The sequence below is a fragment of the Brassica rapa genome, chromosome A07 (genome assembly GCF_000309985.2).
Source record: "Brassica rapa cultivar Chiifu-401-42 chromosome A07, CAAS_Brap_v3.01, whole genome shotgun sequence".
Lineage (NCBI taxonomy): Eukaryota > Viridiplantae > Streptophyta > Magnoliopsida > Brassicales > Brassicaceae > Brassica > Brassica rapa.
In genome coordinates this window covers 11,176,720-11,199,543 of record NC_024801.2, presented here as the reverse complement: position 1 = coordinate 11,199,543, position 22,824 = coordinate 11,176,720, and the positions used below count along the sequence as shown (strand labels likewise).

General features: G+C 30.5%; 4 protein-coding genes across 5 annotated transcripts; 2 read left to right on the top strand and 2 right to left on the bottom strand.

The window, feature by feature from the left end:
- Window positions 1-165: 165 nt before the first annotated feature.
- On the bottom strand, window positions 166-5,059 carry LOC103828985 (ervatamin-B). Its single transcript, XM_009104633.3, has 2 exons — window positions 1,150-5,059; window positions 166-942 (listed from the first exon to the last, which is right to left on the bottom strand). The coding sequence occupies exons 1-2, from the start codon at window positions 1,592-1,594 to the stop codon at window positions 341-343; spliced, it is 1,047 nt and encodes a 348-aa protein (XP_009102881.1). The 5' UTR covers window positions 1,595-5,059; the 3' UTR covers window positions 166-340.
- Window positions 5,060-10,697: 5,638 nt separating this feature from the next.
- Window positions 10,698-13,358, top strand: LOC103828984 (heavy metal-associated isoprenylated plant protein 29). The gene is made up of 3 exons (XM_009104632.2): window positions 10,698-11,373; window positions 11,454-11,529; window positions 11,663-13,358. The coding sequence occupies exons 1-3, from the start codon at window positions 11,365-11,367 to the stop codon at window positions 12,019-12,021; spliced, it is 444 nt and encodes a 147-aa protein (XP_009102880.1). The 5' UTR covers window positions 10,698-11,364; the 3' UTR covers window positions 12,022-13,358.
- A 630-nt stretch (window positions 13,359-13,988) lies between these two features.
- LOC103829104 lies at window positions 13,989-15,926 on the top strand. The gene has a single exon (XM_009104775.3). It carries the CDS (start codon window positions 13,989-13,991, stop codon window positions 15,924-15,926), a length of 1,938 nt encoding a protein of 645 aa, XP_009103023.3.
- LOC103829103 lies at window positions 15,917-21,710 on the bottom strand. Of its 2 annotated transcripts, XM_033275145.1 has the most exons (3): window positions 17,713-21,710; window positions 16,575-17,641; window positions 15,917-16,495 (listed from the first exon to the last, which is right to left on the bottom strand). In XM_033275145.1, the coding sequence occupies exons 2-3, from the start codon at window positions 17,004-17,006 to the stop codon at window positions 15,971-15,973; spliced, it is 957 nt and encodes a 318-aa protein (XP_033131036.1). In that variant the 5' UTR covers window positions 17,007-17,641; window positions 17,713-21,710; the 3' UTR covers window positions 15,917-15,970. The 2 variants fall into 2 exon arrangements, with proteins under 2 accessions (XP_033131036.1, XP_033131034.1); XM_033275143.1 differs by having other exon boundaries at window positions 16,575-21,710.
- Window positions 21,711-22,824: the final 1,114 nt, after the last annotated feature.

The following is a 22,824-nucleotide window of genomic DNA, read 5'->3' as shown; positions in this document are numbered from 1 at the left end:
AGGCAATAATTATATTTACATTTAGAGGAAACAAATGAACTGAATACTTAAAAGACTTTTACTGGATTCACACCAGTCAAATGTAAATATAATTGTATTGCCTAAGATTGAGAAATTACATTTGTATTTTACCAAAATAGGATGAGTAAGAAACAAATCAAACAATGGGAAACTACATCACTTTTTGCATTATTGGTCGACTGATTGTATGCAATAAAAGTGTAGATTTAGACCACACCAAAACAATTGATAAAAGAGACTATATAATCATTTTTTTTTGTTATTCTAATGTTATATAATAATTATATAACACTTTAACAATCAGTCATTTGCCACTTAATTAAGCAATAGGATAATAAGCATACTGAGCCACACCACACATGCCCTCAGGCCAATCCACATCTCTACGAATCCTAATGTAACCGTTCTCTCCCCAAGTCTCACCCCAAGAATTCTTAGCCAGCCAATACTTGATCCCTTCAGGGCTCGTTCCGTACCCAACGAACGTCACTGCATGATTCACTCTGGTCCCACAGTACGGCTCATCGTACACTCCCCCTGAGTAATGCATGAAACCGGGTCCATCTGCGTCAATGGAAACCGAGACAGGCTGTCTCGACACAGCCTCGAGCAACGCGCGCTCGTTGTTGTTTGGGACAGCCTGGAAACCTCTGATTGATGCGACAACAGCTGAGAACCGGCACATCTCGTTTGTCCATAGGAAAGGGTACGCTTGCTCTGAGAAAGGGTAAGCTTCCTCTGAGGCAATGCCTTGTTGGACTATGTAGTCGAAAGCTTCTTGCATTATCCCACCTCGACAACCATTATTATACCCTCTGTCGCAATCGAGAAGTTGTTGTTCAGATAATGGTATCAGATTGCCTCCGGCAATCTTTTTCACACCTTCCACAGCGGCAACAGCTGAGAACGCCCAACAACCTCCTGCTCACATATAAACATTGATTAGTTTTCTTATCAATGAGTTTCTTAATACTCTAAACCTAAGCTAGACTGAGAAACCGAACTTGGAGTCTACGTTTTTAAAAAGATTATGATGAAACCATGGAATTCAGATTTCTACAAAATGTTTATTATGCATATCATACACTAGAGATCATCGTTTAGAATGTATAATTCCTTAAAGCTTACCGCATCGGCCTTGGTATCTAACCGGTGTTACAGCTCCTTCCTTTCTCCAATCTTTGGTCTCATGAGGGGCGACATCAGTGACGTTCCGGTTCCGATACGGTTCCATTTCATAGAAATATCCAGCTGGTGAAAATCCGCCAGTGCTCCTAAGACCGGTATGTGTGGCAATGAAATCCTCTTCGGGCCAATCCGCAAACTCGTTGACACCAAGCTTGTAGGTTCTATCTCCCTTTCTATTAAATTCCTCAATGAATTTAAAGTTCTTCTTGAACACGTCGAATCTCATCTGCTTCTCGAGCTCGCTGTTATATACTCGAGAGAATCGATCCATCCATTGTTGATGGTGGTCAGCCAATAATGGCTCGTGGAAGGTGACACGAGATGTGGCTTGAGAGACGTTTAAACCCATGGTTAAAACCACAAACATGAGTACTATCGATGACATTTTCTTTAATGAATAGGGTTTTGAGTTTGTTGTTATGAGAAAGTAAGAATGGGAGTGCTTATAAAGAAAATAATTGTAGTTGGTTATGATCTTACTGGAAATTGAGAAAATATTGCAAGTTCACTCTATATTTCGCAGCTTTATTTGCACATATATAGCAACTAATCTGTTATCACGATTTAATTTTAAAATTAAGAGAATAAGATCTTGCTATATTTACTAGCAACAATAGTGTTTATGGTAGTGTTACATTTGCGTTCAAATGGAATCCTTTGTGTGAGTTATTAAAAGTTAATTCGAACCCAAAATTTTCACTGCAGCCGTTTTTTTGGGGATAATTGAGTATTAGATTATGGCTGCAACTGGAATCATTTGGAATGTTCTTGGAATAAAATCATTTAGAATGGATCATTCCATAAGATTCTATGAAATAGCTATCATAAAAAGTTTTTTAAAAATTTCACATATTTAATTTGAATGGAACAAAAAAATCTTTTGTAAAATCCATTTTTTGTTTCATGATTCTAAACTTTAGTGAATAAATGGAACGTGTGAATTTTTTTATTCAAGTAGTAATTTTAGTTTTATTCCATTTCTTACATCATTTCATTTTTTCTATTCCATAAATAATCATTGATTTTATTCATAATAGTTTTATAGGAATAACCAGGTACACTCTATCACTATGATCCGTATTTTTAAAACGCAAAATTATTTGTGTTACCAAAGTAATTTTATTTTAATAAATAGTGTACCTTCTAATCTATTAAAACAGGAGTACAAAAAGAAAATAACCCTGAATTTTTCTCAATAATTACTTATCTATACCACTGATCTTTTAATATAGAGATTTTAGAATATTTTTAATAAACCAACTAAATTTAATTTACAGACTAAACAAATATCTCTCGCATATATATTGTTACCTAAAAGTTTGGTTTCCCTTATTGACATACAATATCTCTTGTAAATCAAGTTTCACTTACATAAAAAATGAATATACTGTTTTGAACCCTTTAGCAATAATAGGAATGTAAATAAAAAAATAAATAAAATATATATATTCTGTTTTCTTCACGTTCAAATCACAACTGAAAACATATGTTGTTAATATTTTTTTATTAAATTTATCCCACTCTGATCAAACAATATATATATATATCTAATGCCTTTTACTTGGAAAAACATCATCATTCAGAAAAGAACCTAAATATGTCTAATTTTGAGAATAGGCCCACTTATTTATTTCTAAAAGATTTTAACTATTTAATCTGGAAACTTATGTTAATTGGCTATTTCTAATTTATACTATGTTACATTAATTGCCCATTTATTCACTTACAAATTATCTTACAAGTTTGATCTTTTAATATTTTAATGCCTAAAACATCATCTAAATTGAAATGAATGGAATTTATATGTAAATCTTATTTGTTTTTTTAATTTCTATTCATGTTTTTATATATTTACAAATAATAACAACACTATTTTAATATATATTTATTGAAGCTCTAAAATAATTATATATATAGTGTATATTTATATCACTATATATGTAAAGTTATAAATACTTATATAATTTTATTTCTTCATTATTATAGATAAATATTTTTACAAAGTACACACACACACATATATATAGATTAACAAACAACTAATGCAATTGGCTATTCTAAACTATGAATTACAACATATACATAATAAGAATGTGATGTGTAAACATCTATTTAATTAACATTGAAGTACAAAATAATACTTGCATATTTTAAGTGGTTTCTTAGTAAAATGTCATTCCTTTTTTAACTAATTTTAACTACTTTATTTATTGTCTTTTATAATTAATTTGATATCATTTATTACAAAGTAAAAAACAAAGCTTACATATTTTAAAGTATTTGATTACATCTTCCTTTTTTCATTCTTACTAGCTATTTCATTGATTTTATTTACTATAAAAATTTAACACCATTTATTTTACGCGTTAACCATAATAATTTTACAAGCATAAATGAAATTGTTCATGGAAAATTTAAACCAGTTAACAAAGAAAAAAATTTCAAACCGGTTACAATTCTTTTTATTTACTTACAAATTCAGTTAAACATTGGTATCCAAGTACTCATTCGAGTACGAATCAATTTTTTGGATATATGGGTTTTTGAGTTTTAAAATTAAACTATATTCGAATATTATAAATTTGCGGACGAGGTTCGAATCAGGTCTTTCTAGGTCCGGGTAGTTTCGCAGGAACCTAAAAATATTTAAATAATCTATATGTTTTAAAATGTCATTAAACAGTTTATACAAAAAAAAAATCTAAACCCGCGCGGACGTGCGGGTCAAGCTCTAGTATGTTTTTATTTGTGTAAAGTGTTTGTTTTGATAGGCATGTGCTGTTTTATTTGAGTTTGATTAGTTAGGTCTGCACGTGAAACTGTTTAAATCAAAGTTTGTTATAGTCCAGTTTACAAATCACGTCGAGTTAGGGTGATTGTTCGCATTTGTAAAACCAAAACAATGGACTTATCTTAAAGGGTGTGTGATGAAATAGGCACTAGATAAAAGTTCTATACATGTCGGATGTACTATATACAATCTTCAAAAATCAAAGTATCAAACCGTGGATTGTAGTTAATTTCTGTGTGTTATTAGGTAAGTTTTAAATGTTGTAGAATATTTGATAATATTCTATTGGAAGAATATACTTATTATGTCTTCGTGTTTATTTCAAAATAGTTAACTGTTAGTATTGATATATTTGATAATATATTTAACTTTTAATAGTTTTCTATATTTTTGGTCTAATCAAAAATGACAAAATCACTTAACGAAATATTAAAACGTTTACAAAATATCAATTACATAATCCGTAATTAAATTTATAGAATATTTCTGTTTTAATTAGATAATAGGGAACAGCACACAGATGTTTGTTTTTATTTTTATATACATAAATATTTGTTTTACGTTGTTAATGATTTTTAGCTTTAAATATATTTAAATTTTGATATGACTATTTCAAATACAATAATTTTACCATATATATGCTGAATTTGAATCAATTGTTTCAAATTGTCACATGTGTTTGTCGATTTTTATTAAATATTAAGTTGTTAAATTTGTGTTTGATTATTAAACGAATTAATACATGAAACAACATTAAAGAGCGAGAAAACCAACTCGAGTATCAGACATATTCATTTATAAGATATACTTAACTACATATATTTTTTGTGTTTCGATTAAAACAGTTTTTTTTTTCCATTTTAAAGTCGTTTTAAAACGAAAATATGAAGTTTTTTGCCAATCTCAAATCGCGATTTAGGGTTCTTAGAGTGGAGAATTGGGGCTTTCAACTCAACCTTCAAAATTTCAATTGATTCTGGAATTCATGATGATTTAAGGCGATTTCACAATAACAGAACTAAAACGAAAGAGAAACTCTGTTTTATTTTTGAGACGTCGCGACGCCAAGGATATATGTTGTCTGGTATATACAAGAAACAAACATGTCTGATAGCCCAGTTGGTTTGCTCGCTGGATAAATTGGTTGGTTGGCTGGGTTTGAATCCTGTGGGCTCAATTTTTTTAGTTTCATGTTTAATATTGGTGATGATTGGTTCGACTGTGGCTTAAAAAATTTAACTGTAGATGTTTAGTTGTAGATAAATTGGTTGTAGTTGTAAAGTTGTTGCTGTAGACTTTTTCTGCAGAGACTTTTGTTGTAATTAAATTTGTTGTAGCTGTAAGTTATAGGCTGTAGATATTTTAAAATAAAATATATGAAATATGTGTTGTATATATAAAATTATTATTTTATGAATTAAAATAATTTATATTAATATTTTTGTTTATAAATTATCAAAAATTTTTGTAATTTAAAAAGTGATATGCAAATAATATTTATATTATTTAAATATCTTAATAATTAAAAAAACACTCAAATTCAAAATTAAAATATTTATAAAAGTTTTTATTATGATTATATAATTTATTTGATATTATAGATATCTTTTTTTACATTTTACAGATTCTACAGCCTATAAAAATATGATGTAGCATTTTTGCCTAAAATGCATAATAAAAAGTTTTGCTTTATTTTTTTTGCTGTAGCTTTAAAAATAAAGCTAAAGCATGATTGGTAAAATTAAATAAAAACTTGATGTAGATTTTAATTTTTAAAAGTAAAGCTAAAGCATGATTGGTAAAATTTAGTGATTTAAAAATAAATAAAGCTAAAGTATGGAGATAAAGCCCAACCAATCACCCCCATTGTTTTGATTTCTGGTAAATAATAAACGTTTGACGACCTATGGGCTTTTGAGTTTGTGCATTAATTTGCAAAAAAAAACTACATTGAGATTTTTTTTGCAGAAAACCCTAATATTTTTGAACCAAAAGAATAAATAAAAAAAATTTCTAAGATTATAATTTAAAATATATACATATATATTGTTAAATTAAAATATTTATTCTATCTTCTTATTAATTTAAAAATTAAATTAATTTTAAGCAAATAATAAAAACAAAAATATTTTCAAATATAATTTAATTTTTTTAAAAAAAAATTTGGTACATGTTGCAAGAAAACCCCTAGTTAAAAGATATATATTAATCTTGACAAATTAGATATTGGATTACATTAGTAACATTGTTGCAACATTAAAAAATTAACTGAACTTTTTGAAACTTTTGTGTTTACTTATCAATTTAAAGATGTTTTCACAAATTATTCTTGGGATACAAAAAAAAATCGAGTTGACTAAATAAATAGAGAATTGTATTTGTAACACTGTTTTTTTTTTAAAAGTATTTGTAACACTGTTGAAACTTGCAGCATAAAAAGAAGATTTTTGTTATAGTTGAACAAAAAATGAATAAATCCGATCGGGTATTAATTAAACTTCTTGAAAGGACTTTTAATAAAAAAGTGTGAAACACAGCGTACAAATTACTCCCTCCGTTTTTTATTATAAGTCGTTTTAGAGAAAATTTTTTGTGCCAAATTATATGTCGTTTTCGGTTTTCTATGTAAAATTTATTAATAATTAATGTTGTATGACCAATGGTAATATATCTTATATTTTTCTATTGGTTGAATTGTGGTTAGGTAAATAATTAATGATGTTTTTGTTTAGAAAATATAAGAAATTAATAGTTTTCTTAATCTACGTGCATAGTTGTAAAACGACTTATATTAAAAAACGGAGGGAGTATTATGTTTCTACAATTCTAATGTAATCAAATAATCGTAAATCTTCTAACAGTAAACACACATCAACTAACCTGTTGTTATAAATTTGAGCTTGATTCAGTAAAGATTAGGGAATTTATTTTCATCCAAAACTGAATTTAGATTTTGTTTGAATTCGTATGCTGTTACAGATTATTATGGCGGAAACATTTTGTTTTAATTTTCTGGAGACATTTACCATCTATATTATTAAAACTGAAGTACATTTGAGAGTTGTTTGGAAACTTGGATAGTAATATAAATGAGAATTGTTTGGAAACATAGATAGCAGTACAAATTATACTTGCTTATTTTAATTGATTTTTTAAAGATTTTTATTCTATTGTTAATCAATTTTAACCACTTCATTTATTATATCTACTAAATAAGTTAATATAATTTATTACAGAAGTACAAAACAAAATTTATTTGTTTTCAATTTTTATTTTATCTTTTACATTCATTTTCTCACTTTTAATTATTTCTATACAAAACTCAAATCAAAATAATAATTTAAGATTAATTTATATAAAAATTGATTCAAAAATATACAAATATTCAAAATTTATTTTTTACTAAAATATTTTCCAATAACCATTTAAAAAAATAATTTTCAGTATATATAAGAAAAATACAATACAAAGCTTAATTAAAAACACCAACTTAAATTATGGTTTTTATATTTCATATTAAGTTTTATAAATATAATATATGTGATTATTTATATGATGGTACGTATAAAATACTATTAATTATATGATTACTTATATTATGGTACATATAAAATATGATTAGTTATATGATGACATATATGATATATAATAGTGACATAAAAACAAAACTTATTTGTTTTCAATTTTTTATTTTATCTTTTACATTCATTTTCTCACTTTTAACTATCTCATTAACTATATTTACTATAATATTTTGCCAGGATTATTTACATATTAACTATAATAATTCAACGTATTTGAATGAAACTACTCTATTTGTGATAAGAATTCAAAATGGTTAACAAATGTTTTTTTATTTACTTATGTATCAGTTAAACATGGACATTCAGATAACTATTCAGCTACGAGTTATTTCTTTGGGTTATCATGCTTATTGAGTTTTGAAACTAGACTTTATTTCGGTATTATAAATTTTCATGTGTGTTTCGAATCGGGTCCAGATGAATTTCGTTTTGATATATACAAACCTACAAATATCCAAAAACTAATGTATTTGACGCCGGTACGGATATTTGTATGAAAAGTAAGAATATTAACCAATTCAATTCAGGTATGTTGAATTCAAATTAAGCTTAACTTAAAAATAACTAAATAACCAAAAGTAATCATATTACTCTATTTGATTCAGGTTCGATTATGATGTATAGAAATTTAAAAGTACTTATGCAATCTTATATATTAAAAGAGAAGTCATGACTTCTTTCATGTGTGATTTTTTTTATTTGGACCATCACTTAGAAATCTTATTAAATGTATTTTATTAAGAATAATAATACATAGAATCTTTAAAATACTTTAATCATAATATCTTTTGATATCTTTTTATTTAAAATATAAATATATTTATTTGAAAAATCTAACAAATCTGTTTTAAAAGATTTTTACAAGATCTTTATTTTCGAAATTATATTTAAATATTTTTCATTAATTTTGAAATTAGTTTGAAATATTATTATACATTAATAAATTCAGTAATCATTTATAAAATAAAAAATAAAAAATTCTGTAATATTTTATATATTATATAATCATAATCAATCATGTTAAAAGAAAATTATTATATTGAGCTAAGTATAATAAAATTGTATTAAATTTATAAATTTTATAAATTTTATTTTCATAAGTATAAAATATTTATGTTCAAAAATAAAATCTAATATGTTGGTAAGATGGATTAAGCAAAATATATAATACATGTATAAAAATTAACATTTATTTCTTTAAAGCTTATAATATAAAATCTTTGTAACTACTTTAATCATAATATATTTTCATTTTAAATATAATATATATTTATATATTATATTTAAAAATTCTAATAAATCTGTGTAAAAGTATTTTAACAATAATTTAATATATTTTAAGTTATCGTTTACAAAATAAAAAATAAATAAATTATATCCTATTTTACCCACTTTATAGTCATGATCATGTTAAAATACAATTATTATACTTAAATAAATATGATAAAAGTATATTCAATTGATAAATTTATAAATTTTATTTTCATAAATATAAATTATTTATTTTAAAAATATAATATGATGATAGAACGACTTAAAATTAACAAACCTTATAATACATGTCTAAAAATTAACATATCTTATACTTTTGTATATACAATAATATATTATCTAAAATGAATAAGTATAAAAAATATTAGTAAAAAGAAATACAGCTTTGAAACACGGGTCAGAATTTAGCATAAATTAAATATAAAATAATTTTCAAATATTTTTTCTCATGAATATAATAATTTGCTTGATAACTAAATGCAAATACAATAAGATAAATATATAATAAGAAGTGAAAATACATACGGTTTTAACCGAATGATTAATTATAACATCTAAATTATAAAATTATTATATTTAAAATAGTTATATAAACACTTAAGTATATGATTAATGTTAAAAAAATATCACTAATGTTTTAAAATAATAATTTATGTATAAAAAAAGTAAAAATAAACACCCGCGCGGTTGCGCGGGTCAAAATCTAGTATAAATTATGCAAAAAAACATTATCATTGAAATTTACTCAAAAGCTTCTTAAACTTTTTAAACAGCAAGGAATATACAAAATGTTTCTCCTTGTCGATCTTTCCACTTATTATATTCGTGATATTACTCTTACTAGATAAGTAAGAAAATATAAGCTTACCAGATAACTGGTTTAGTCAAACTTTAATTAGCGTGATATTCAAACTCTCGTTTTACTCCATCATTCAGCATGATATTCAGAACCATTATAGTAAACTAGGGAATTGTTGTTTGGAAGACATGGCTAAAGCTCATTTGAAGGTTGCTAATGGTTTGAATCTAACCATGCTAAATAACTATATCAATATGTATATTAAGTAATTTATAACTAGATTCGGATCCACGCTTTAAAAGTGTGGAACTATTTTTATTAAAATTTTCTATTTCAAAATTATTATTTTTAGATAATATCTAATTGTCGAACTAAAAATTTAAGATATGTTAAAATTTTCACTTTTTTATAATTTTTTATATATTTACTATTTTTAACATGTTCTAAGAACATATTATGTATTATATATTTTAAATTCAAATGAATGCAATTTTATATCATTAAAATGTATGTTAAGTTATCAATGTAATATGATTTCTCATGTGTCATAGAATATTTTTATTTTAATATAACAGATTTTTGATGAGTATAAAATATATTAAATAGCATTGTATTATGAGAAATTACCATAAAAACCACATTCATAGTACCACTTTTTATGTTTATACTAATCAATTATACCATCACTTTTAATGAAAAATAAAAGACACTTATACCTATAGGGTTAACTAATCTAAACTTAGGGTTTAGAGTTGAGGGGGTGGGATAGAATTTTTGGAATGCGAAATTCAGGATTTTAATAAATATATAAATAAATATTTAAAAATATAATTTAAAAAAATAGTTTCAAACATAATTTTCGATTTTCAAAGATAAATTTCGAAAAAAAACAATTCAAAATTTTTTTTTAAAAAAGTTTGAATATGAAAAAGTATAATTCGAAAATATAATTTTTTTTTATTTAAGTAATGATTTATTATATATATAAATGATAAAAGTATAAGAGTTTTTTTGCCACTTAATGAATAATGTATTTTTGAAAATGTCCGTTTTGTAGTGGTAAAGATGAAAAGTGGTACCATGAAAGTTGTAAACATAAAATTTCCCCACAAAAATTGGTGTGATTATGTTTTAATAAGATAGATAGTTTTTTTTAGAATTTGTGTAGTTTAAATTGTTTTGATATTAAAAAGATCTCTAACTCATCTTTATAATTTTCTCTATATTAGATGAACTCTAAAACATAATCATTTTTTTGTGCCAATGTGGTTTTCTATGATAGAATATTGCTATATTTTCCCCTATTATACAGCAAGACATTTTGAATAAGAAACATCTGTATTTTAGAATTGCTTTGTTATAGAGAAAAAAGTAGAAATTGGTTGGAGATAGTCTAAAGAAACACAAAATCCTCATGTCATGACGTTAGCAAATATCTAAATTTGATCTGTCAAATCATGATCATCCTTTTCAAGATTATATATTATTGTAAAACCGGGTCACATAAGCTTTTGACTTCAAGGCAGTTTCCATGCATTTTCACAAAATTTTCATGTAGAAGCAACATAATATAAAAATAATATTCTATAGACCTTCAACTATATTCTCAATTCCTGTGATGCCTATTTATATATGTGTTTCTCTTCTAGTCAGTTATTCATCGACTAAACTGTGATAAGTCTAATAAGGCCTCACGCTACAACGTGAAAATGACGACGGTGAATAACTTTTCTCTATATCCATTTTCATGGGTACTCGTACATGCACACATTTATTGAATATATTTTTGTGAACGCAGGTAGTGGAAATGGATGTGCCTATGGACTGTCCTGGTTGCGAGAGAAAAGTTAGGAAGGCTCTTGAAAGCATTAAGGGTAATTAATTAGTGAAAATGGGTTAACAATCTTTTAACTTATTTCATCAGTAACTTGTTTATATATAACATTTCATCAAGAATTACTTTCTTGCTAATCAAGAAAATTGGTAATCAAGTCTTGGATTGAACAGGAGTCCATGATGTTCAGATAGATATGAATCAGCAGAAAGTAACGGTGACTGGTTCGGCGGAGCAGAAGAAGGTTCTTAAAGTTGCAAGGAGTATTACAGGAAGAGAGGTATGCTTATGGTCGTGCCCTTACCACCCCGAATCTAATGGATTTAACGACAAGTACTACAAGAAGAAGTTTCGCAAAAGAATCATCATGTCAAAAAATGGTGAGAAAGTGAATTCTTATAACTATTATATGCATGGATACCACGGACACGACCATGGTTACCATCAGGAACGGCCTTATTCTGGTCATATCGACGAGAACGCTACTTCTATGTTCAGTGAGGAAAACCCTCATTTCTGTAACATCATGTGATCGATCTCCATTTCAACGGCTACTATGCATGGAACAACTTTAGTTTGGTTATGCTCCTTCCTTTGTAAATAAACACGCAACCTAGTCGAAACCAAATATGAGTCCTCCTCGGCTCGTCCTCAGCTCAGTTGGATTTGATCCAGTCTCGATCAAAATGTTTATGTAATAAATGGGTTTGGTTTAAATTTAGTAAGATCAAATAAAGCTTGGTAGTTATATCGCATGTATAATGTATACGTGGCTTTAATTGGTTTAAAGAAACCGAATATTCTATTATTGTATATACAGTAGAAACTCTATAAATTAATATTCGATAAATTAATAAATTTATCCGGTCTTAAATTAGGCCGTTTTAAAATAAGATATTTTCGATAAAATAATAAGATAATAAAAACATAAAAGCCAATTGTTAACGAACAAACATAAAATTAACAGGTTTTGTCTATTTTTAATGATTGACTAATATAATCTTAATTTTGCGTAGTTAATGGCTAGTTACTAAATAAGCCTGTGCACACAATGCATGTTTATTAAATATGCAGATTTTAAACACTTCAAGAAAAAAAAAACTGATTTTTTCCGTTATGAACCATATCTTTTATATATTAAAAGCGAAACATTAAAACCTTCGAGTTATGATTTTTATAATCTTAAGAAAATAGGTTGGTCCATCTAGTTATATATTATATATTTTTATTAAACTAAGCATAGAATAAATATTAATGTTTTAAAATATATTTTCTATTTTTTCCATAAATAAAATCAACGGAATTACATAATATTATTAATATATATATGAGAATTAATGATTTTGAATAATAAAGATATGATAACAATTTGTGCAACTTCAGTCATTTTTTTTAATTTTATATTACATTTTATTTTATTTTTAAAAAAATAACTTTAAAAATTTTATTTAGAAAAATACAAATTAACATAAACATATGAGTATGAAGTCTCATTTAATAGATATTTCAGATTAAAATATATATATCTATTTTAAAATCAGTTAAATTATTAAATTCAACTGTATACCATATAAAATACATAAACATTGGAAACTTTAAATTTGCATTGAACAAATCTTAAGAATTTACTATTTAATTTCAAAATTTGCATTGAATTTTTTAAAATAATTATAAATTACTAAAACTTTTAAAAATCTCATATTGAAAATTTGTTATCAATGATTTAAAAATTTTGTTATAAAAATATAAAGGGAAATTTGGAAAAAAGGAACAACTAAACTATGCTATTGTCCCCTTAGTACAAAATCAAACTTTGTCACTTTTGGACTTTCACTACCCTTAAAAGTTATAAAAATTTATATCAATTAATTTACAATGCAAAAAAATTAAGAAAAATTTAAAACATGAAGTAGTCAAACATGTGCATATATGAAAAATATTTTTGGATTAAAAAAATATTTGGAATGGTAAATTGAAAAATAGGTTAAAGGTGTTAGTATATAAGATCTACCATCTACGGAGATTCAGAATATGCATTCTAACTGAAACACAATATTCTACATACAGAAGAATGCGCATTAGACGAGGAACATTAAGATCTAAGATGCCAGAATACAAAATCAACATTTTATTCTATGTTCTGCCTTTCTGGTAGATCATAAGTAATAGTAAATGTTCTTATATCTTCTATGGAAGAATATACATTCTACTTAATTCTCATATATCTTTAATATCTGTATTCTATATCTACCACTTTTTCTTTATTCTACCATACGTAGAATGTAACTTCTACTAGATTTTTTTTTAAAAATTCGAAAATCTAGGAAAAAACGGTTAGAAAATATTTCCTAAATCTATTAAATCTTTTTTATTTCTTTTTTTAATCTTCTTCCCTAAATTTTTGTTTCTTCGTTGCCAACCACGATTTGGACCAAAAATCGTGGAGATTCTTCTCTTTTTCATAGTTTCTCCAAACTTTTGTCAATCTAACGTGACAAAATGCACATCTATGCCTATTCTGGTTTTTGGAGATCGTCCAAAACAAAAGGGTGGAAGTTTCTTGTTGATGAAGAAACAGGAGGTAGACTACTTACTTTGGTCACAAGCAAAACCTTTGACAACCTAAGAGTTATGGTTTGTGAGGACTTTGGAACCGATCTAAACTTGGTCAATATCGACCTGAGTTACTTACCTTCCGATTTGGTTATTGGCCTCGACTCACCACCTGTTTTCATCACCAATGATCGGCAACTCAAAAATTTTCTTACATATGTGAAGACCAAAGCTTCAACGCGGTTATGTGTGTGTATTCGATCTAAGGTCGGATTTAACTTGAATGAAGAGCCTGCTGAGTTGCCTAACAGAGAGGAAGTGGGTATGTCGGGTGAAGTTTCAGATGATATTGATGGTGAAGCCGAGCTTGAAGAAAAAGATGCGAAGATAGATGAAAGTGATGACGAAAACAAGTGTGAGAAAGATATGACCAACGGAAAGTCTGTCCGTTTTTCTTTGGTTGATGTTGTGAAGAAGGGTCAACATTTTACTAGCAAAGCAGCTTTGCAGGCAACAATGGAAATATGCGCAATGAAACATAATTTCGACTACACGGTTGCCAAAACGGATAGAAGAGTTTGGTACGTTCGTTGCGCGTATGATGATTGCCGCTGGCGTGTTCGCGCAGAGGGATTAACAGGTTCTTCATATTTTATCATCAAAAAGTATGTGCCTGATCATTCATGTGCTCCATCATCAAGGAACCACTCTGTTCGGACCGTTTCATCAAAAACAGTTGGTAGTCTCATTAAGGATAAGTACGAAACTGTCAAGGAAGGGCCGAAACCTAATGATATTATCCAGTTTATGCGTGATGATCATGGAGTTGAGATATCCTACTCTTTAGCTTGGGAGGCACGTGAGTATGCAGTAAGTGTTGTGAGAGGCATTCCAGAGAAGGGTTATGAAAAAGTTCCCAAATACTTGTACATGATGAAGGAAGCTAATCCAGGACCACACACATTTTATGAAACTGATAGCGATGGGAGATTCAGATTCTTCTTCATCGCATATGGTCAGTCTATTCGCGGTTTTTATGCTGCCATTCGGAAAGTTATTGTTGTGGATGAGACTTTCTTGAAGAGCAAATACAAAGGAGTATTAATGGTTGATATTGCTTTGGATGGAAACTCGAACCTATATCCTATTGCATTTGGAGTTGTCGACTCAGAGAATGACCGCTCGTGGGAATGGTTTATGAGACAACTTAAGGTTGTCATTGGTGATAATCAGAATTTAGCTTTTGTGTCTGACCGGAATAATTCACTTGCTAAAGCTCTTGCAAAAGTGTATCCGCATGCTCATCATGGAATTTGCATTCACCACTTGCTGAACAATGTTGTTACATATTTCAAGGGTAAAGGTGTCGCTGGTTTGGTGACAAAGGCTTCTAAAGCTTACCGAGTAGCTGATTTTAAGAAGCAATTCACTGCTATTTTCTCAATTAGTCCTGAAATTGGAAACTATCTGATACAAGTTGATGTGAGAAAGTGGGCTCGTTGTCAATTTCCGGGTTACAGGTACGATGTTAGGACCAATAACCCTGCTGAATCAATAAATTCTGCTTTGTGTTCGCCAAGAGAGTTTCCAGTTATACCCTTGTTGGACAGCATAAGGAAAATGATGACTCGATGGTTTTTCAAACGTAGAGCTTTAAGTTCTAAGCATGAACAGCCACTGACCGTTTCTGTAGAGAAGAAGATTGATCGAAGGATTGAGAAGGGTAAGAAGTTTCAGGTTTTCCCAGTTAGCGATGACAGGTTTTTGGTTCGAGGTGACACTTTTGAATGTATGGTCGACTTGGTCAGACGCACATGTTCATGTGGGAAATTCGATATGATGAAAATTCCATGCAGACACGCCATAAAGCAGCTTTCAGCGTAGGCATACAAGCACACACACTCACTGACGACATGTACACCACTGCTTCATGGAGATCGATTTATGAGGAAAGCATAAATCCTATAAGTGTTCCGAAAGATGCATGGATTGTCCCATCTCACGTACAGCAAGCGAAAGTCCTCCCTCCAGAAACTAGAAGAGCTGCAGGTACTAGAGGTAAACAAACCTTCAATGAAAGTCTTCATTCCACTGGAGATACCACTATTATGTTCAGCTGCCCGTTGACAAAGCAGTTCTTTCTTTCGAGCCTCCGCACCAGGATCATTTAGCTTACGCTTTCCTCTTCTTGCAACAACAGCCGGTTCGTCAACATGAGTATCTGTGACATCTTCGACTTCAACATTCTCTCCATCATTCTCTGAATCAGAAAGCTCCAAAGTTGGAGGCAAATCCTCGACTTCCCATACGAAATCTGTCCAATCTTGTTTGGCATTGAGAAGAGTAACAATGCGACCAATTCTTTCATTTGTCTTCTCATCTTCCCTATAGAACTCAGTGCTATCAACCACATCATTGTTCCCAGTAGCATATATAAATGGGAACAACTCTCCCTGACAAGAACAAACCCAAACAGAGTGAGTTAAATTGTTTGTTAACTGAACCGAATATAATTTTTTTAAAAATTATTACCTTATTAAAGTGGGACTCTAGGCTGCTGATATCTGCGTAGGAAACTTTCCCACTTCCTTTCCAATTCCTACATCTCACTTTGGTCATGTTCTTTTTGATCTTCTTACCCACCATACTACCAATGTCTGGGATTGCCTCCATAACCCATATCTGAAACGCATAGGAGAATCCATCCAACACGTAACTGTTCTTCAGATGTAAATCTTTCCTTGCTTTGAGTATTGATGCAAGCAGCTCGTCATACGCGTGAAGACCCCACGGATACATCCTCATCTTCTCAAAATCCATCACCAAACGGATGTATTCATGTGGGATAAACACTCTTGAATCCTTAGCTATGAGGAATCCATGTATGACGCACAGATACACTAGCCTAACCCTGTCCACATACGTCCACTTGTTGCATTTGTTAAGAAGCTTCGTCTTTATCATCAATAAGTTGACCGTTCTATTTTTCCTCAGCACATTGCTCCAGAACCCCTTATCATCCTTCCAATCATTGAAGTTTATGTCAGGTTCATCTTTGAACTTCAATCCTGTAACAGCATGAAATTCTTGCGCAGAGAATCTAAGAGGCCTCTTAGCAAATAGAAACCACAGCTCGTGAAGCTTCGAAACCTTGAGCTGCTTGCATATGAAGCTATGAATGATCTTCGCTGAGTAGATGAGCTTGTTCTCTATGATTGCCAGAAGCGGACCGAAGACATGATCTTTCAAAACTTCCTCATACTCAATGTTGAGAACACCCTTCACTTCCTCCAGAATTGTACGTCTACACGTATTGTTGATCTTATCAATTTGCGTCTCAAACCTTCTTCAAGTATGCGTTGTGGAAACTCGTACGCCATTCCTATAAAACATAATAGCAATAACTTCAACTCGTTAGTAATGCCTTAAGGAAATCAAACTAAAACTCAATCTCGCAATATGAACATCAACAAAATCAATAAAAAAAATCCAAAAGGAGATCTCAAAACCCGCAAAACCTTACCTTCAATTTTAGGGAAAGAGAAACCGAGATGAAATTCGAACAACGTCAATCTCTTCGTCCGTAGAAGAGCTTAAATCTAGTACATGCAAATAAAGAAATTAAGATCAACACAAAAAAAAAACATAAAGGGCCTTTCGAAAGCCTAACCTCAACGATTTTGGAACCGAGATGAAGTAAGAGGAAGAGAAGAACAACGTGAAGCTAATCGTCCTTTATCAGCGACAAGAAGCTTTTCCCGAGCTTGAACAACTTCAATTGTAGCCGGCGGAGATTGCAAAGTAATCCTACTCTGTCGTGTTTAGAGAGGAGAGAAGAAAGAAGGAGGACGAAGGAGAGATGTGACGATGAGTTCAAGGTCTCCGACGAACTAAGACGGCCGGAGAAGATGGCTTCGATAACGAAACCTAATCGCCGCCTCTTTGTTAGAGAGAAAGGAAAATAGGAGTCAACGACATGTTATGATTTTTTACTCTGTATTTTTTTTTACTTTTTATTTACTTCCTCAGTAAATTACATGACTTTTTTAATATATGTATTTCGAAATTAATAGAATGGACAAAACGGGATTAGCATTATTGTTTATACTATAGGGACAAAGATTTGTGTTTTAATTCTAAGGGGACAAAGTAGTTGTTGTTTTGTTTTCTTTTCCCAAATTTCTGAAAAATAAATGAGCATGAAACTATATGAGTTGGAAGCTTCATTTAATAAATAATTATATTAAAATATATTATTTATCTATGTTAATATCATATAATTTTAATTATATATCACATAAAATAGATAAAATCGATTGTTTAGATTTAGTTATTATAAAATGATTGTAAATAAACAATTTATACTCTGACATCAATTTATTTATATATGTAACAGTAACTGACTTATAAAATTTAATATATATTTATTATTTTATTATTTCATAATATTTAAAAGAACGCAAATAAATAATATTACATAAAAGTATTTTTACATGCATTATTTATTCCGCCCAAAATGCGGATCTTAATAATTTTTTAAATTAAGAACACCAATCTATTTTCTAAAAGCCGATTTAAGAAGATTGAAGTTTGATAGAATAATGTGATAAGAACATTAAGTCATCATCATTTATGGAGCAAATAGTCATGAGCCATAGAGAGGAGAATGTCAAGTTGAGTTAAGCCCAAAAAACACCTGTGTCAGACATGCTCACTCAACTAACACAAACATATTCAACTCATCTAGATCACACTAAGAAGAAGAATCATCCCCAAAATATTCACCATGAAAAAATATTGAAGATATAATCCGGCAGAACGTTACTAAACCAGACGAAGACACATGAGTACTCTTTGAGGGCATTACGACCAAACCAGAACAAAACAATAATCTTTGAGTACTGAATTCTCAACTCATGAGAAGCACACGACGAATTAGATTCATGATGCAATTCATTATGTTTTAAAAATTATTCAACTTCTAAACCGATTTATTCTCGACTTGCTTTATTTAGAAGATCACGAGTAAATTACTTGAAAACCAGATTTTGGCTTACCAAGAAACACATTGATACATTAAATCATTAAGGAGAGTTATCAAGCATCTTCTGATGCATCAGCAAACACAAATCATGCAAATCAATTAAAAGAATCATTTTTCATATTTGGATCATTGTTTACATATTTACAACTGACATATCTTCATTCTTTTTTTTGCTTAAATTTGGTGCACCATATCTTCATTATTGCTGCATCCTGGAGGCTTTCTCATGAATCAAGACAATCCAAGACATCTTATGTTTATGCTCAAGCTCTCAAGATTCAATAAATAATCATCACACCAACTTTCTTTGTCTGGACTGATTACACCACGATCTCCTCCAACTACCATATTCATTAAATTTGAATTATTTGTTTCTTTGTTTAACTTTTAGAACGTTAGAATAGCAATAAGTTTGGAATCTCTTGATCATCTTGTGATCTCAAGTTTGGTGAATTTCAATTTTATATCATAATGTTAACTCTCAGACAGAGTTTTTAGGAATTATCTTTGGGTGATTCTTTAGGAATTCTCTTTCGATCATAGAATATATTAATTTAACGCTCTCTTTAATTGATTCTTTGTAATGCTCTACTTGAATGATTTTTGGGAGAATTCTAACTTTACTTCGAATTCAAGATCATTTTTCAAATTTACCTTTAAATGATAACTATTTTCATAATTATCTTAAATTTATTATATAAAAAAAAATTAATCTTACTAAATCATTTTTTTGAATGAATTTTAAATTTATTCAAAAAAGCAACTTGTGTGGACCTAGAGATATACTTAACCCTCAAACTTCAAACCATAAAATTCAAAAAACAAGCAAATTTGCATCAACTATACTCCTCTTGTTTGGAACCAAATTGGAGAGTATTCTCCATACCTCTCCCGCTCTTCATTCTAATCAAACTAAGCTTGTTTCTGATCCCTTTTTCAGTGATCTTTTTCAGAATGTCCAATGGCATTAGTCTTTCCCCATGCATCACTCTGTTTCTCTCTCGCCAAATTGCATAAGTAGCAGCCTGTAATGCATATCTCAAGCAAAATAAACTCTTCTTATCCAGTGTTCTACCCGATGTCTTCTGCGCTATCTCAGTCCAACCATCCATATAATAACTGCCAAGAATCCCACCCACTAGATACCTCCATAACTGGCCAGAATAGGAGCATTTGAAAAATAAATGATCTTGGGTTTCTGCTTCAGTATGACAGAGCACACACACAGTGTCTACTCCTTGGCTCCATTTGGCGATTCTATCCATAGTAGATAATCTGTTAATTCTTCATTGCCAACCAGACTATGAAAGCAAATTTCGGAGTCGCCATAGAAAACCAAACTCCTTTAGCCCACATCTGCTTCTCATTTACCTCTCGTAATTCATCCCAAGTCTCACGAGTTGAAAAGTTTGGTTTGTAACCCGTTTTACCTCTCCATGTACTTATGTCTTCACTTTCATTACAGATCAAACTTCTCACAGTGTCTAAACTCCTCTCCAACTCATTCAGAACTTCTAACCGGTGCTTCCTTCTACGTCTGAATCTCAATGCAGCCTCTGCTAGCGTAGCTTCTTTCCTTATTCCCAAACCAATCATCCCTCTATCACCCAAAACCTCTCCTATAATACCCTTCTTACAACTTGTGTGGACCTAGAGATATACTTAACCCTCAAACTTCAAACCATAAAATTCAAAAAACAAGCAAATTTGCATCAACTATACTCCTCTTGTTTGGAACCAATATTGGAGAGTATTCTCCATACCTCTCCCGCCCTTCATTCTAATCAAACTAAGCTTGTTTCTGATCCCTTTTTCAGTGATCTTTTTTCAGAATGTCCAATGGCATTAGTCTCTCCCCATGCTTCACTCTGTTTCTCTCTCGCCAAATTGCATAAGTAGCAGCCTGTAATGCATATCTCAAGCAAAATAAACTCTTCTTATCCAGTGTTCTACCCGATGTCTTCTGCGCTATCTCAGTCCAACCATCCATATAAGAACTGCCAAGAATCCCACCCACTAGATACCTCCATAACTGGCCAGAATAAGAGCATTTGAAAAGTAAATGATCTTGGGTTTCTGCTTCAGTATGACAGAGCACACACACAGTGTCTACTCCTTGGCTCCATTTGGCGATTCTATCCATAGTAGATAATCTGTTGTTCTTCATTGCCAACCAGACTATGAAAGCAAATTTCGGAGTCGCCATAGAAAACCAAACTCCTTTAGCCCACATCTGCTTCTCATTTACCTCTCGTAATTCATCCCAAGTCTCACGAGTTGAAAAGTTTGGTTTGTAACCCGTTTTACCTCTCCATGTACTTATGTCTTCACTTTCATTACAGATCAAACTTCTCACAGTGTCTAAACTCCTCTCCAACTCATTCAGAACTTCTAACCGGTGCTTCCTTCTACGTCTGAATCTCAATGCAGCCTCTGCTAGCGTAGCTTCTTTCCTTATTCCCAAACCAATCATCCCTCTATCACCCAAAACCTCTGCTATAATACCCTTATCAGACCACTTATCGTACCAAAACGAGATGTGTCTTCTATTTCCAATCTCCATCTTATAGAAATTTTTAGCTACCTCTCTCAGCTTAAGCATCTTCCTCCACATCGAAGAACCCGTCTGACTGTCTGAGTATGACCCTTAACTTCCCAAAAACTCCTCTTTTTTAAAAGATTCTTGTGAATCCATTTTCCCCATAGTGAGTCTCATGTGAGCATTCTCCAGATAAGCTTGAGTCCATAGACAATATTTACCTCTTTCAGTGCTCTGATCCCCAGCCCACCTTCACTTTTTGGTTTACAGATTTCCTTCCAAGCCACTTTAGCACCTGAGTATTTCAAAACGGGCCCTGTCTATAGAAACGCAGCGGATTTGTTCTATTTCCTTTAGACATTTGCTAGGTAGTCTAAATACTGAAGCCCAAAAATTGACAATACTCATCAGCACAGAGCTTATAAGCTGCAGACGACCCGCATAGGAGAGATGCCTACTTGTCCAGTTACTTATCTGGCTTCTGATTCTCTCCACCAGTGGCATATAGTCCTGTCTTCTCATGACTTGTGTCATCAATGGTAAGCCCATATATCTAACCGGCAGCGAACCCTCATCAAAAGGAAAGTTCGTTAAGATTCTTCTTTTCTCCTCAGCTTCTACTCCCGCCATATACACCATCGACTTTTCTATACTTATGCCCAAATACTGACAAAACTCCTTCAATAGAATATTTTGTACCTTCAACAAAGACCATTAGGTCATCAGCAAAGCAAAGGTGGGTAAGAGAAAGAGACTGGCATCTCGGGTGGAAATTGAATCTCTTTTCCTTAGCCGCTTTATTGATCTTGTGAGATAGCACGTTCATACACAAAACGAAGAGGTACAGAGAGACAGTGAACAACCCTGCCTTAGACCTCTCTTACTTTGAAAATAGCCAGCAAGCTCGCCATTTACCTGAACGGAGAAGGAAGGTGTAGTAATGCACAACTTAATCCAATGAATGAATCGAGCAGGCACTCCTATAGCTTCAAGACTCCGAAGAACAAATTACCATTGCACTGAATCAAACGCCTTTGATATATCAATCTTCATCACACAACGAGGGGAAATCACTTCTTTATGATAGTCTTTAACCAATTCTGACGCTAACATTCTCCATCAAAAGCCTACCCTTAATAAACGCAGATTGATTCTCAGTCACTACCCGAGGAAGGATTCTCTTAAGCCTATTTGCAATG